The following is a 13086-nucleotide window of genomic DNA, read 5'->3' as shown; positions in this document are numbered from 1 at the left end:
CTCCAGCTGACTGAAAAAAAGCTCATAAGAAAAATTATGCCAAAATAAAACTTGCAAGAAAAGCAGTATTCCCACAAGGAATGGGTCACTTATCGAGGGCCTGAACCCCTGCCGCTGCTGCCAGAGCCCACGATCCCTCCAACACATGGTTCAACCTCCAAGCCAGAGGTACTGGAGCCTTGTGGCACAGAGAGCCACAGGGAACGGTAGAGAGCTGCCAGGCTGCACTTAACCCCAGCAGCAGAGGATGTGAGGAGGCAGTACCGAGGCCAAAGGAGCACTTGGCTGGGATTGAGGTCTAATACTAAATGCATTTGGCACAGGCACACCCACAATGGGAAGAACCAGCCATGCTCCCTCCCACTGCCCATCGCAGGGCAGAGCTCAGTCCCTGCACACACAAAGCTTGGCACTTCTTGCAGCTGCCAAAAATACAGAAAAAGCACGTGGGGACGCATGGGCACCCTGCAGCAACAGCTCTGGACAGCTGCACATGCTCAGATGTGCAGCCAAGATGCACTGGATGAGCAGGCTGAGTACGAGCCCTTAAGCACGCCGCTCCCCTGCAGCACCCATATCATCAGCCTTTGCAAACACAGCCTCTGGGGAGTAGGGACACCGATAACTTCTGGACACTGCAGGTGGGAGGGTCGGAGATAAAGAGTTTTATTACAACCCAAGTGTCTCACTGACTGCAGCCAGATCACACCCAAGGTTGCCTGCAGTTGCAGGGACATCTCCAAGCAGGAGGAGGGGACTGGATCCAACTGCTCTCACTTTCAGAAGCAGCACACTCGCAGCTTCAGCAGTGCACAAACTTGTGGAGAAGCTGGACGACCCCCTTGGTGGCCTGCAAAGTGCTTGACATGCCCCAGCGTCTCCTCTCTGCTCCGTCACTGAGGGATTTGGCCTCAAGCACACAGACACCGGACAAACCCGCTGCATGCCCCTGCCCAGCTCGCTGCTCCTGTGCCTCTGACAGCGCCGAGCCCAGCACGTCGCATTGCTTGGCAACAGGACTAGAACACATTGCAACAGGAGAAACCACCGGAGACTAAGCAGAGCAGCAGGCAACCCTCATGCCAAACAGTGCAACAGCTCAGGGATCTCACTTCTTTTTTCCACCCAGATGCTTTGCATTTTTTTCAGCAGAACTCAGAGTTCGGAAGAAGGAAAGCCCTGCTGCTTATTGCTCCCCACCCCCTGATGGCCTCGTCCCACCTGACCCAGTGCAGAAACCCACCCACATTCCACCACATGGAGCAGAGCTGCTCCCCAGCACAAGAAATATTACTGCTATTCTCCCCATGACAATACATTTGTGCCTTAACTAATAGCAGGGTTCCCATGGCAACTGCTTGTTTATTACAGAAAAACTAAAGGCAACGGCAAATCCCAGTGTCAGTCAGCGCAAGAGAAATAATGCGTGTGTAAAAATAAAAACTTCTTCCTCATGGGTTTGGCTTTTCTTCCAAGAGGCACGTTCCTGCAGTCCTTCGGTCCCGCTGCCTTCCCACCCTCCTGCAGCAGCAGCGGCCACCACCCAGGGCCTGGCACTGATCCCTTCCTTTTGAGGGGGGAAAAAGGGACAGGAGGTTTGTCCCATCCCTGCTGAAAGGCAGCTCCTGGCATGGAGGATGTCAAAAGGACAACCAGGGCTCTTCTCTCCCAGGCTCTCCAGTGGCTGTACTGGGACATTGCTCTGCCTGTGCTGGTCCCACCTCACTTGAATCCCCTAATAGCTGAGAGACAGCTCCTTCAGCACCTCAGGAGGCAAGTGGTGGGGTTAGACACGGCTGGCCAAGATAACAGAATCCCCACCGAGAGCAGCCTATCAGAGTCACACACGTTAAATGCCAGAGCTCGTTCCTGAGAACATCCTGCCAAACAAGCAACAGGACTTTCTCTACTCAGTGCTGAAAGGACATGTTCAGATGAGGGTGTACGAGATGTGAGCTGACAAATGCTATCAGCCAGGCAGCGGTAAGGCAGGCTGCCCTGTCAGCCACAGCCTCGTAAAGCTCAGTCCAGGTCCAGTCACATATTCATGCTGGCTATATCACAGCTACATCATCTCCACAGGGGAAGGCGGCTGCCCTGCACATTGCAGAGGTTTCGGATGACAAAACAGCAGAAGTCCCAGTACTGGCAGGTGAAAAAGAGTTAAACACAGGGGCAAGATGTACAAGCTCCCAGCTCCAAAGATGAATTACAGCCCGCAGTGCCCATTGAAAGCTGTCCAGAGGACAGGCAGCCTAACAGAAAAGGGCAACAAGGAAAGAAAGCACCAGAAAATAAAACCATAAATTAATTCTACCCAACCCATAAAATAGCAGCCAGCCAAAAATCAGAGCAGAGGGAGAAAGGCAGCTCACCATCCACATCAAAGCTTACCAAAGGCCACTTTGCTGTCCTCCACCTGCTCCTTTGCTGGTCCTTATGGTATTTAGGGGGAGGCTTTCTCCCAAAACAAAATTCAATTAAAAAGCTGAACTAAAAAGCTGGACAGGTCTGGCCCTGCTACATTTGACTCGTAATGCTTTCTGTATCATGTGAACAGAAAATACCTCATAAATCAGTTCATTTGCTAAGACAACTCCTTCCAAGCATCTCCTAGAGGGAAGCACAACCCATCTACTGTTGATCTAATTTGTCTTTAATTACAAAAGTTACAGTAGGGCTGGGAGTACTTTCCTAGCTGGGGCCTGAAGAGAAGGTTTCTAAACCCGACTCTCCTGAGTCCTCTTTATTAAAAGGTTATTTCCCCCTACACTACTGATAAGATTTATCTTGATGTGGAAGAGTGTATGCTGCTGGTACGCTGAAGAGGTCTCCTCCAATTGAGGGGATCTAATAGCAAAAGACAGAAGGGGAGAGAGGCCAGACAGTTCTGCTAATCCACACCAGAAAAAAAATAACAGAAATCAAAGCAGACTGGCAACAGCTTTAATTCTGTAGCATCCATCCACTGCTGTGCTAATGACCCTGAGTGCTCAGCTCCTCAATGCCGGGCTGCTGTTTCCCCCCAGCTGGCTCTAGGCACAGCTCTGGAGTGGGCATACGAACAATAACAGGGTAGGCAGATGGAAGAGGGGGGGAAAAAAGCCCTACAAGGCAGTGCTGTGAATGGGATCTGACATGGCAGCAATCCAAGATGCCACATGTGATACAAAGGTCTACTTCAATCAAGGTCTACCTCAAAGACCAGGGATGTGAGTGTTGAAGCTAATAAATCTTGAGGCTTGTCAGTGCTCTGGCCCCAGCCCTGCAGAGGGCTGAGTTAATCAACAGCTTCTCTGAGACACATTTAAAGAGCAACTCAGCCTTGAGCTTTCCATGCTCCTCCCCAAGGCCTGGGAAAGAAGCTTCACCCTCTTCCAGTCTCACCTGCAGAGGGGAGGCAGGCACAAAAGGACAGAGCATCAGCTTGCTCCTGCCCACTGACTGTAGAAGAGTATCTCTGCTCAATTGCTCCAGGAAGATCCCAGGGAGATGCTGGCAGTGTAATTTCTAACCCTGCTCAAAGCAACTTGAGGTATCTGCCCAATGGTGCTCTGTAGAGCAGCAGAAGCAAGAAGCAAGCAGCCCCAAGGAGGGAGGGAATGAGACCAGCCTTTTGTCAGCCTTGGCTGCACAGCTATGTCCATCAGTGGCACCATGCTATGGAGTTCAGCAGGAGGAGTTCTTTGAGCTGTGACCGCAGCCAGGTGTCTGCTTCACAGCTTGCCCTTCTCTTGGCAGTCCTAACAAGATAGTGGAGGCTGCAGGGAATGGAGGAAAGTAAGGGTGTACTGAAGGACAGGGAGTCCAGGAGGACTAGGGCTAGTCTAGGCCACCAATGTGAACATAAATAACAGTGAAACATGAAAAACATACCATAGCATAAAAAATCCAACACTTCCCACATGGGAAACACACATCTTCTGGGCTATCCCTTACCTCTAACAGAGAGCCTTCCCTATAAGGTGAATCCTACTAGAAACAGTAGAAGCCAGGTCCTTCTCCCCACCTGCTTCCTGCGTATGGAGCAGACAACCAACCTTTTCCCCTGGCCCAGGTGAAGGATCGGCTGGTCCCAACGCTCTCTGCCTCCGGCATGGCTGGCTCGCTTAGCCAAGGTTGCGAGTGCAGCTCACTGGATTTGCTGCTGCTCTTCAAAGGTGTGATGTACTTGGGCAGCCCTTTGTAGAACCACGCACCAGACCTCTTCCAAACCTGTTCGAGACAGAGACACAACACCTTAAGCCAAGGGTTTCTACAGCAAGAGAGCACAGCCAGCACCAAACAAGCTCCCCACCAAGCTCGGCCCAGACACTCCCTCTGAGCTACCCTGACCCCACTCAAAGATGGGGAGAGTCAAGCCTTTCAGCTCACAGAGCCCAACAGTTTGCCCGTGCTCTGCAACTAAATTCCTCCCCACACACTGTCATCTCAGCTTCATCTCGGTCCTTCTTCCACCACTAAAAAAAATCACTAAAATCACTTCCACCACTAAAAAAATTTGAGTGTGCAACAGGCACAGATTGAAGAGGGAGCAGAGTGACTGTGCAAACCACGAAGCTTCTTACATTCTCTGGGTGAAGACTAGATGTTTCTCTGATGCTGTGCTTCAGTCAAACACATGTTCCCAGGCTTACTACAAGGATATCGGGATATGAAGTTCCCTGGCCTGCACTAAGCAGCAGGCAGATCAGATTCTGCATCTGTTGCCTTCCCATTGGGAATGCCCACAAAGCAAAGCTTCCTGGAGAGAGCAGGCACGTGCCATGGGTGGCAATAGCCCCAAGCACATGCTTTGCTGAAGAGTAAAACAAGTCTTGCACTGGCTGGAGGGGCAGCAAGGCTTGACAAGGCTCTTCTGTTGCACCAGGTCCCTCACCTGGGGACTTCTGAGAGAGCCAAAGACCAGCAGCAGCTGAGGGATGTGGGTGGCAATGCCAGGACAGCAGAAATGCCGTCTCCTGCGGTACCGAACGGCACAATCTCAGTGTTCATTTCACAGAGCAATTCAGGCTAAGCCAGATCATTTAACAAGTGTGCTTGAAAACCCCGGAAAGAGAACACCACTCAAATAACCTGAACCTGCAGCAGGAAACGGACTGGGAGCGCTAAACTGTAATATCTCCTGTAAGAACGCCCTCTACTCTCCAATTTAGTTTTAATGCAGCTTATGATGAAGGAGGTCTATTAAGTATATTTAATATAAAGCCCGCTGTGAGCCAGAGGAAGGCAAAAGGATGGCAGCTCAGACAAGGAGAAACAGCCTCTAAAAAACTAATTCTTTTGTGCCTTCCAGCAGTCTAATAATGAGCTAATGAGACAGCCATGGCAAAAATAATTTAATATAGTAAAAATACCATTTTCTATTTCATGCAAGGGGATAGAAACCTTGTAATTCTACTCAGAGTGAAGGAGATCATCAGCGTTTCTACTCCAAGTTCCCAAAGCATTTGATTAGTATCATCGTGATGGAAATGGGTGCAAATGCAGATATCCCTAATTACAGCAATAAATTTGCAATTTGCATTTAGGGCTTAATCAAAGCTGAGGGCAGTGACAACACCTGGCACTCATGAGAAGTTCTTCTCATGCAGGCACAAAACGCAGGACACCGCCGTCACCATTTCACTGATGGGAGGGGATTGCTCAGCAGGTTGCCTGGTTCCTAGTCCAGAGCCATCAACACAGAGAGCTAAAATCTCTGTGTCTGAGGTCTTGAAAGCCAAGTGAAGGCAATCAGAATTCTGAGGGCAACTTGGGAGTACGCTTTTTAAAAGAAGAACACCCAGCAGAAGGAAGCAGAGTATTGCTGTGACCCAGCACACGTTGGTTACTGTAAGAGTGCAAGAGAGATGCTTGTATGCACCACAGCAGGATCTAGAAACCAGGAAGTGAGAGCACCCTGCAATTACAGCAGCATTTTCCTGCTGGGTAACAGCCCAGCGGGATGCTGAGTCTGCCATCCAAGCGAAAAGCTGGGAAGCCAGTTCCCCAAAGAAGAGAAGCCTGCAAGTTCTTCTTCTACAGAGGGGGCCTTGGCAGGCAGGACACTTCACCGGCTCCTTCACCAGCATGTGAACGGCCAAGACAGTGACCCAGCCAGTCAAGGCACAAGCTGACACAGCTCCTTCTGTCCTCTCTGCTAGCACATAGGGACTGCACAGCATTTGGTACAGCTTGTACAACAGCACTCGTCAGTTCAGCACAGAGACTCTGCTCTGCTATCCCTGCAAAACTAAGAATCAGAAAATGCAACATGTTTTTTAAATCTGGGACAGGCATCTCTACATGGAGCTTAGCCCACTGCAACTCAGGAAAACATACAGGATGCAGGAGCTGCTTGCTGGGCAAGCCCTGGTCACCCTTGTCTCAGGAAGGCAGGAGGCCTCGGGCACAGCTGCACGTGCAGGACACAGCGGGCAGAACAGGGACTGCTGCAGCCATGGGGTTTGCACCCCGATGAGCACCTTGCCTTGAGGAGGGCAGATTGTCCATCCCCTGCTGCACACCAGGTAGCTGGGGCAGATATAGCCTCCCTGCACAAACTGCTGGGGAGGAGGCAAGCCTTTCTTACAGTCATTCTCTGAACAGACCTTGCAACATCTGTAATTTAATTTGAAGCACTGAAGAGACCTATTATCTTCAGGCGAACTACAATTTAGGCGCACCATAAAACCAATCATACACAGCAAGGATTGCTGTAAGAAAAGGCTGGTCACCCCCAGGTTTCTCACTACCCCACAGCAAGTCCAGTTATAGAAAGAGTTAATGCTATAACACACCCAGCTCTGATGCAGTAATACTAGTATAAAATTGATTCAATGCATATATATATGCACTTTAAATTGGTGCTTCTAATAGAGTTTGGTCTCATTACAGCAGTATTGAAATTGTTTTGAGATCAGACCTAAAATAGCTGCAGCAAGATGCTCTCCCCTGTATTAATTCAGTACCTCTGCTCCCCCCAGGTTAGCAGCGTGCCCCATCTGAAACGATCACAGCTCACGTTCTGTCCTGCACATGGGCACACAGGTTAGTTTTAGCGTCCATGCATCAAAACAAATCCACATTGCCGACTGCTATTGATGGTAGTATCATTGATCACAAGAGTGGTCTGACATCAGAGTTCTTGTTCGATTTTAAATTAATAAATCTGTAACAGTGATTTGAGAATAAAACTCCTGTTTATTAGCAGGAGTTTGCTCCTTCCAAGGAGAACAGAGTTTTGCTCCCACAAGTCCTGTTGGCACATAAGGCGAAATCCTGCCGCCATGGCAGCCTGAAACTGGGTGGAGCTGGAATTTCATCAGCAAGAGGGACAGCCAGCCACTGCCAGTCTCTTGCAGCAACCCAATTTTAAGTAACATGGATCATCTCTTGCTCTGAGTGCTTGACAGAGGGGTGTAAAGATCTTTATCTGCATTATCCCAGATGAGGATGGGGTAGCACAGCGTGTGGCTCAGGACAGAGCAGTCACACCACCTGTCCCACTGCACTCAAACTGGACCAGCCAAACCAAAATCCATGCTAAATATTGACTTTCTTCAGGCTCCTGTCCTTCTGCCTCCCCTGAGACCTAAACTACCCTAAAGCAATGTGGGGGAGGGCATGGGGGAGATGACCTACTTTAGTAACAGACTCCTTTTTTTATTACTTCAAACCAATTTAATGGCCATGGCCTTGACAAGTCCAGACAGCTCAATACCTTTTATAAGCCTGATAATATTCCTATTAAAGTTGCATCAAGCCATCATTACAGCTACAGGATAAGGCAGTCAGAAGCAGATGCGTATTTTTATTTAGCACATTCAAACGCAGCCTGTAAATGGGACCTAAAGGAGTATCACTAGGCCCTGGTGAAAGGCACGTTACTGCTTAAACTTCTCCCTCCTCTTTCTCCTTCTCTGAATATGCAAGAGCTAAAACAAGCTCCTAAACAGAGAAAACATTAGGACTTGATGATGAGTGGATGGGATCACAGCTGAAGTAATCATAAAAAACAATTGCAGCCCCCCTAGAGTTCGCTTCACCAAGTCACAAGCCCCCCATACAGAGACGTTTAGAAAGGATCTTTGCTGCAAAGCCAGATCTTGCTCTCCCACCTACCGCTTGCCATGCAGTAGCTGTTCTCATTCTGCAGCCCCCTTCCTTCACAGCAGCCCGGGCTGGGCTGTGTGAAAGGAAAACAGCTACCTTTAGCTTCCCATGCTGACACCGGTGTTATTGCCTCAATCCCCCAGCAGTCAAAAGGCGGGGGAACAGGTTCTCGTGGGCTACAATGCTTAATGAAGAGAAAGGCACCTGCAAATGCAACCGCCCTGGGAGGACTTCGTTGCCATTGCCCTCACGCAGCACATGCCCACACGCTCACTTTGTCCCAGCTCTCCACCACAGCTCTGGCACACTGCAAACCACTGGCGAGGAGAAAGAGCAAGCGCTCTTCAGCTTCGTTATTTGCATTCATCTGCTTTTCCATAACACAGAGATTTCCAATTACATTATTTACAGCAATCTGTTGTCAACTCCCACATTCAGCACTTGAGGATGAAGAAAATTAAAAGGCAGTGAAATTGCTATTCGGAGCTTTGTTTCCGGAATAGCAAAATCTACTGCACCTCTGACCCCAACGTTTCTCAAGCTGCAATGGCTGCCAGCCTTCAACGATTTATCATTCCCCTCTCAATCAGGCCTCTTTTTTCCCCGTAGCTCTATTCTAGAGGACACTATTTTGAGTCTAACCACTTGCTACCACCCCCCAAAATAATATGGCCGGCTATTGATGAGTTCTTTGAATTGCAAACAGGTGCACATCACTTCAATTCAATCCAGAGTCACCCAAAATAAACACTCCCCTCCATCAGTATGGTATTTTGCCAAGAAATCATCATGCTAGGCAGGAATAACCCTGGGCTATGTTGGTTTATAATGCTCAAAATGGTATGAATGTGTATATGAAAAGGGAAGCCCTAGGGGCAAAAGGGGAGGAGACAACTCCGTTCCTCCAGCACAGTAATCTTCTTCCTCTGCATGGTTTATTGTGATAAACCAAGAAATGCAGCCAGCCATGAAAATGCCGTTTACCGAGGGAGAAGAAATTAAAGGAAAAGTGAAGCAGAGAGGGCAAATTAAAACTTTAACAGGTCCCTGATAGCTTTTTTTAAACCCCATCGAATATGATAGTGTCAGCTATCTCCCCCCACCCTACTTGAACTGTTTTCATTATCGCTACAATTTTGGATGTGTCAATTCAAATGTAAATGTGCACGAACGTTTCCAAGAGGATTTTAATTACGATGATAGCATCGCTAATTATGGATATTAAAAAAATATATATAAAGTGGTAGTTCAGGAAGGTGCTTTGCAGAACCTGGTGGTATCAGTCAAAACAAGGCTGTGCAGGGAGTTAAATGGCTGGGCAGGGATTTGACAAAACACAGCAGGTCCCATTTCCCCTTCAGGCCAGAGGTGACAGGCAGACTTCAGCCACGCGCGACTAATCCAACATGGGCATTGCTGCCCAAGCTGTTATTAAGCTCACGTGCTCTGCCAGAGGCCTGGCAGCAGAGAATCATTCCAAGCTGTGCACATGCCCACCGCAGCTCCTCCCAGGCAGTTTTGCTTCTCTGATGGCCGCTGCAATAAGCCTGTTTTGCTGGAGGACTTGCCCCCTTCCTGCCCAGTGCTCTCATTCCCGTGGGTGCATCGCTGCTAAGGTAGCTCACTGCAAACCTGTGGTCAATGTTTGCTGCAATGAGGGATCAGCGTCAGGACTTCATACGCACAGAGAAACAGGACTGTCCCAAGGAGGATCAGCCTCCACACTCAGTCTCCAGAAAGGCAATGCAAGATGCAAAGCCAAGAAAGGCAATGCAGCACATGGAAGAGGGAAGAAGGAAGGGAGATTCTTGGCTTTAAAAGTGAATGTGAGCTTGACTGAATTTGCTTGCAGGAACAATAAAACATGATCCACACCTGCTTTAATTCCACCACCCTCAGAAGACATTGGAAAACATCCACAGAATCCTGAAAGAACAAAAAGGGGTTTTCAGTAGATGCTTGTATACAAACAGCTAGGACAAGTGGTATTTCCAACAGGACAGTTCTGGCATAAAGCAGATGAGGTCTACCTTATTTTAGAAAGAAGAGATGCTCTTATGACCCGGGGGTGTCTGCTGGTCCTTGGGGATGTTCTCTTTGCCAGTAGGAACATCCAGGCTCTGTCAGATCCCAGCCGTATTAGAACACAGCACTTTCCTCCCAGAACCTCTCTGGCAGCTTGGAGACCCTCACCCTGCATGTACACATCATGCTCAGCAGCTCGAGTGCTGCCGAACACGCTGTTTTGCTTCTGGATGATTGGGACGCAAGCAGCAGGCAGAATCCATTAATCACCTCCACTCTCCAGAAATAAGACAGTGTCAGAGCAACTTGTTCCTCATTGCTATGCAGCACAGCCTTCCCAGAGGAGGTTTTCAAGGAAACAGAAAGCAGCAAAGAACACTTCTGAATGGCTGAGGCTGGGATTCCCAAAGGGATCTATGGGCATCAAACACTCAACTCCAACTGAAAGACTGATGTAAACAATAGATTGTTACTTTGGTCTTCATTTTGACCCAGGCATACCAATGATTTAATCATACCTGAAGCCAGTGCAGACTATGTCCACACAGCAAAAGGGGGAAGACGACTACCACATGTCACTAAACTTAGACTAGCTTAGATAAAGCCTATAGGGATAAATAATATCAAGGAAGATGGAGGGATGAAACCTCTAGCATGTATGAGCAATGCTGCACACTTCAGCCGTTACCTGGTACATGTGAACATCCAACTCCACCATCCTGGCTTCACGGCCTGGTGAGCCACAAGACTCAGTGCGTGGTAGAGGCTAAAGGGGACAATTATAGTCCTAGACTTTTCTTCCAGCCAGATGACACCTATTAACTCCAGCCAACATAATTTAGTCCATCCAGGTTTCCGAATGACCTCCCTTTCTCACTTCAGTGCCTGACAGTCTCTCACTAACAGAGCTGAGAGCTTCATAAATATCATGCCCAAATAGCTCGAGCGGTGGTTCAGAAAATTACAGACGGCGATCAAAGCGCTGATGTGGAGGGAATCACCTAGCTTGGAAACACCACATCTCATCATACGCGCTGGGGGGACGGGCTCTGGACCAGCATCAAACACTCACCCACTAAAGCTGGCCAAGTTTAGGGACCTGAGCATGGCTTGACAAACTGGGAGGTGTTGCCAGAGCTCCGTGGCCTGGGACAAGCCTACTTTAAGCATGTGCTTCATTGGCATGGGCTAAAGAACCACCTTGCTCATTCACACTGTGCACTGAGAAGGGAGGAGAAAGGTGGTAGGGTGATACTGGCTTGTTATTGCATCACACAACTCAAAGTGCTTTGGTGGGTTCCTGAAGCTCCTTGCCTGGATCCCAGTAAATAAAATGGGGCCGATACCTACTCACTATGCAGATGAGAGAGAAATGAGAATATCTGATCCCAAAGAGCAGACATCCATCTGCACTCATTGATAGCAAATATAACCTTCAGCAAAGAGCATGGCCAAATGGGTTTGGTCCAGAGCAGATGGCAATACAAGACAGATCCAGATCAGAGAAACAGATGGCAACAAGGAACTGGTTATGAACACAAACCCTTATAAGAAAACTGGTAATTTAGTGCATGCCCTGTCATATCATGACACCCGAACCAGCTTCAGGAACTGCACTAGTACCAGCCATCACCCTGAGGCCTAACAGCCTCATCTCTTCCTCACACAGACTCTTAGGGAGAACCTGATCAAAGCCACTTTCCAGACATTTATTCTGATATTGCCTTAACTTCCTTGCCCTGGTTGACATGCCTCAAGGCTTCTGCTAAATTTTCAATGCTTCCCTGTCTTCCCCCAACATAAAAGCAGAGCATGTGGGAAGAAAGAGGGGATGTATGACTTGATGCCTGACTGCGTGTCCACACTGTGACCATTCCAACCTTCTCCTGGTCAGGGCACCAGCTTCACTGCAAACAAGAAAGGAGACAGACATGAACTGACCTTAAAGAGAATAAAAAAAAATAAAGATGAAGCTTAGGGCTGGGAGGTAAGATGAGGCTATTTTTTAGTTAGTCTAAGAGGGAAAGTTCCATCCATTTTCATTAGGGAAGCACTTTGGCCATATCTCAGGTTTCACAGAGAGAGCAAGCTCTGAAGGTTACCGTACCCCCTTGCACTGGCCACGCATAACACTTACTGGACAGGTTAATATTATTCTCTGTCCAGTGACCACAGCTCCTCATTATTTTTATAAGAAATAAAAAAAAAAGACCAATTATACAGTGTGGGATGAGAAAAAAATACAGAAAGAACAGATTAAAAGAAAGTCAATTTTAGTCCCATAGCCATCTCCCTGCAGAACACAGAAAATATCTTGACCTGCCTCACTCTCCATTTTGGGACCTCTGTCTGTAATTCAAAACATCTGGATGGTTCAGTATCTTAAATTATTAGCAATATTGAAGGACCTAGAATGCTCTCTGCCAGCCCTACCCACACCCACACTGTTGCTTAAAAGTTAAAGGCCAGCAGCATCCATGTACCCCTCATCTTACCTGAACATGAACTTTGCAAGTCCTCCCACACAGACAATCCCCTCCTATGTAAAACCTAAGCAATGCTAAGTTTCCACAACTAGTATAAAAAAATTTCAGTATCTCAAACACCTGCACAAATGCTCTCACAACACTTCAAAAATTGATTTAGCAGAGCACCCAGGTTTCACAGTTGGTTCCAGTGGTCAGAAATAGCTGCACTGGATTGATTTTCAAGGACCGCAAGCAAAAGCCCAAAATAAATTGATGGGAACAAATGAAAATCCTTCTGTAATCACAGAATAAATTCACTGACTTCACTTCACTGTAGAGCAGCAAGCCCTGATGTTGCTGGATGCTGGCTGGCAGACAAGAATTGAGGCAGGCCATTATTTTTTTGCAGTGTAAAGTCAAGGATGAAGGATATAAAAATTTAGAGACCTACATTAGAAATCTCACACACTGGCAAGTTATGGGATTCTGCAGGCAG

At 48.0% G+C, this 13086-nt stretch overlaps 1 protein-coding gene across 4 annotated transcripts in view; it reads right to left on the bottom strand.

The window, feature by feature from the left end:
* The window catches only part of RPH3AL (rabphilin 3A like (without C2 domains)), a 42345-nt gene that overhangs the window by 12954 nt on the left and 16305 nt on the right, over positions 1 to 13086 (bottom strand). For all 4 annotated transcript variants that reach the window (XM_074594976.1, XM_074594977.1, XM_074594979.1 and 1 more), the window contains one exon: positions 4041 to 4215. In XM_074594976.1, the coding sequence (XP_074451077.1) occupies positions 4041 to 4215 (175 nt within the window). The remainder of the gene's footprint in view (positions 1 to 4040; positions 4216 to 13086) is intronic.

The sequence above is a fragment of the Larus michahellis genome, chromosome 7 (genome assembly GCF_964199755.1).
Source record: "Larus michahellis chromosome 7, bLarMic1.1, whole genome shotgun sequence".
Lineage (NCBI taxonomy): Eukaryota > Metazoa > Chordata > Aves > Charadriiformes > Laridae > Larus > Larus michahellis.
The sequence above is the reverse complement of the archived record's forward strand: the minus strand, read 5'-3'. Positions and strand labels throughout refer to the sequence as shown.